Below are 2484 nucleotides of genomic sequence, written 5' to 3'. Positions count from 1 at the left end.
TTTGCAAATTAATATCCTTATTTATATAAATGAAATTTATAATGCAAATTTGAATATGAATTTAAAGGTTTTACAAGAAAAATAACGGAGTCATTATTGCAAAATCTTTTATGGAACTTTGGTTGAAGATCTCTAATCCTAAATTTTTAAAGATCTATTTGGTTGAAGATCAACTTTAAGGTGTTGTTTGTTTTTCGGTAGCCAAAATGTCTGCAGTCTACGGGCTACATCTGCAAGGCTCTGTAGCAGAAGAGGTGGACCAAACGTCTGCAGACTGCAAGAAGAAGACTGTTTGTTTTTTTAACATCTGCAGGCTGCTGAAATAAACTGAATTTTAAATTAAATGATTTTACAAACTTAAAATGATTTTTCAACACCAAAATTTTAATAATAATAGTCATACAACATTGAAAATAAAATTCATGCAACTAAATTAGTCATACAATAAAAAAAATTGGTTTTACAATAACAATTTCATTTAAAACAATTCAATCTATATTGTGTATCAACTGTTCAGCAATTACATCCCGTAACTGAGTCATATATTCACGGTCTGCTGCAGTACCATGTGTTGGAATCCTGTCTTCATCATCATCAACGACCACATTGTTATTTCGAAATGAGACATTGGGTTTATCGTATCGTGCAAAATACTCATCACTCAGTCCCTCTCTCCTTATAAAATTATGAAGTGTGAAACATGTCATAACAATGTTTCTTTGTGTAACAAACTGGAATGGTGTCATCCTCTTCAATATAGGGAAGCGTGCTTTCAAAACACCAAAAGCGCGCTCAATGACATTCCGAATTTTGCATGTACATGGTTAAATTTTTCTTTATTGGTCAATGCACGTCTTTGACGAAAATCTCCAAGTCAATACCTCACATTACGATAAGGGGCCATAAATCCTCGAGTGTGTGCATACGCAACATCACAAAGATAATATTTGTCTGTAAAAATGCAAAACACTAATCAATTTTCAAACTAAGATAAAAATATTTAAAAAAACAAAAACTTACCTGGTGGTGGAAATGGGAATGATGCTTGTGGATCGGCTACTGCTTCTGATAATATTCTAGAGTCATGCGCTACCCCTTCCCACCCGGCCACAACAAATGTAAAAATCATATTGAAGTCACAAATTGCCAATACGTTTTGGTAGCAATCTCCCTTTCCCCTACTTCTATATAAGTCTTGTTTCTTAGCAGGGACAACAGCATGTATCAAAGTGTCATCAAGTGCACCAACCGCCCCTTTGAAAACCCGTCGTAGCCTCCTATTATGTCGTGTAATATTTAGATTCGGATTAAAGGAAGTTGGTACTATAACATCTTGTGCGAAAAACATTATTTTTTCCAACACTTCATAAAAAAATTTATGAATTGTTTGCTTCGAGTGTTGAAATATCCGCTTGATAATCACGTAGCGTTGATTATGGCCGATCATCATCAAAAACATAGCCATCTTTTCCTCAACCGATACGTGATTGTTGTCCTTTAATGAGTAATTTGCTCTAAAATGAGCACATAGTCGTACAAAACAGTCACGAGACATGTGTAGTACTTCAACACATTGTAAACGATTACGATGTAATAACTCTAATGTGTATTCATGGCCCGTCATTTCTGAATCATTATCCAGCAATTGTTTCACACCCCTCTTCCAAAAATAACGGATCTACAGGTACATAAGAATTACGAGAAGTAACTTTTGATCGTGATCCATTATGAACCTAAAATCAACAAAGTAGAACTTTAAAAAACATTACATTAATCATATTTCAAGTAGCAAAAAAACATTACATAAACCATATTTCAAGTAGCAAAAAAACATTACATTAATCATATTTCAAGTAGCAAAAAATAGTGCAGAAAAATTACTTTATAAGTACAGAAAAATTACTTTATAAATACAGAAAAATACAAACCGGGTTTACTTCAAAAAATTACCCAATTCATTCTTGAAATTATAAAATCGCTCAATAAGTGCAGAAAAATAAGTGCAAAAAATTTACTTTATAAGTGCAGAAAAATACAAACTGAGTTTACTTCAAAAAATTATCCAATTCATTCTTGAAAAAAAATGTATTTCTTTCACATAAACATCACAAAATTTAAGTCTCAATTTTATTGTTGAGGTACGTATGAAAATTCATTCTTTACACTACAATAAAAGCAAATAATTATTTATTAATCCTTACCTGCTTATGAATGTGTAGGTTTTACCAGTCAATCTCTTAAATAGTGTGCTTATTTGACATTTAAAATTGTGCTTGAAATAGTCTTTCATCTATCTTTATATGATCATTAAAATTAAAATTTCTCAAAGTTCATCATTATGTGTAGGAAACTGTTATTAAAAAAAATATGGATGATTACTACTAATAAAAATTCCTTTAATTTGAAAGGTAATTTCCAGTTTTTTCTCTAATTGTGGAAGAGTTGCTAACAAATAATTTGTCCCCCAATCATACAGGACCATGA

The 2484-nt window shown here is 31.5% G+C and overlaps 1 protein-coding gene across 1 annotated transcript; it reads right to left on the bottom strand.

Annotated features, from left to right (window-relative positions):
* Window positions 1–488: 488 nt before the first annotated feature.
* Window positions 489–1624, bottom strand: LOC145158504 (uncharacterized). Its single transcript, XM_079077394.1, has 3 exons — window positions 1021–1624; window positions 882–951; window positions 489–675 (listed from the first exon to the last, which is right to left on the bottom strand). Exons 1-3 carry the CDS (start codon window positions 1622–1624, stop codon window positions 489–491), a joined length of 861 nt encoding a protein of 286 aa, XP_078933520.1.
* Between the last annotated feature and the right edge of the window lie 860 nt (window positions 1625–2484).

Source organism: Lactuca virosa, chromosome 2, assembly GCF_052849685.1.
Source record: "Lactuca virosa cultivar CGN04683 chromosome 2, Lactuca_virosa_CGN04683_v6, whole genome shotgun sequence".
Taxonomy (NCBI): domain Eukaryota; kingdom Viridiplantae; phylum Streptophyta; class Magnoliopsida; order Asterales; family Asteraceae; genus Lactuca; species Lactuca virosa.
This window is presented reverse-complemented; position numbering and strand designations above follow the sequence as displayed.

What these genes read in the sequence shown, in the direction of transcription:
- LOC145158504 (XM_079077394.1), bottom strand. Translation starts at nt 1,624, where the DNA reads ATGACGGGCCATGAATACACATTAGAGTTATTACATCGTAATCGTTTA. An exon ending in ATTCCCATTTCCACCACCAG is followed by an intron (nt 952 to 1,020) that starts GTAAGTTTTTGT and finishes GCATTTTTACAG; the next exon opens with ACAAATATTATCTTTGTGAT. An exon ending in GCCCCTTATCGTAATGTGAG is followed by an intron (nt 676 to 881) that starts GTATTGACTTGG and finishes TAATTTTATAAG; the next exon opens with GAGAGAGGGACTGAGTGATG.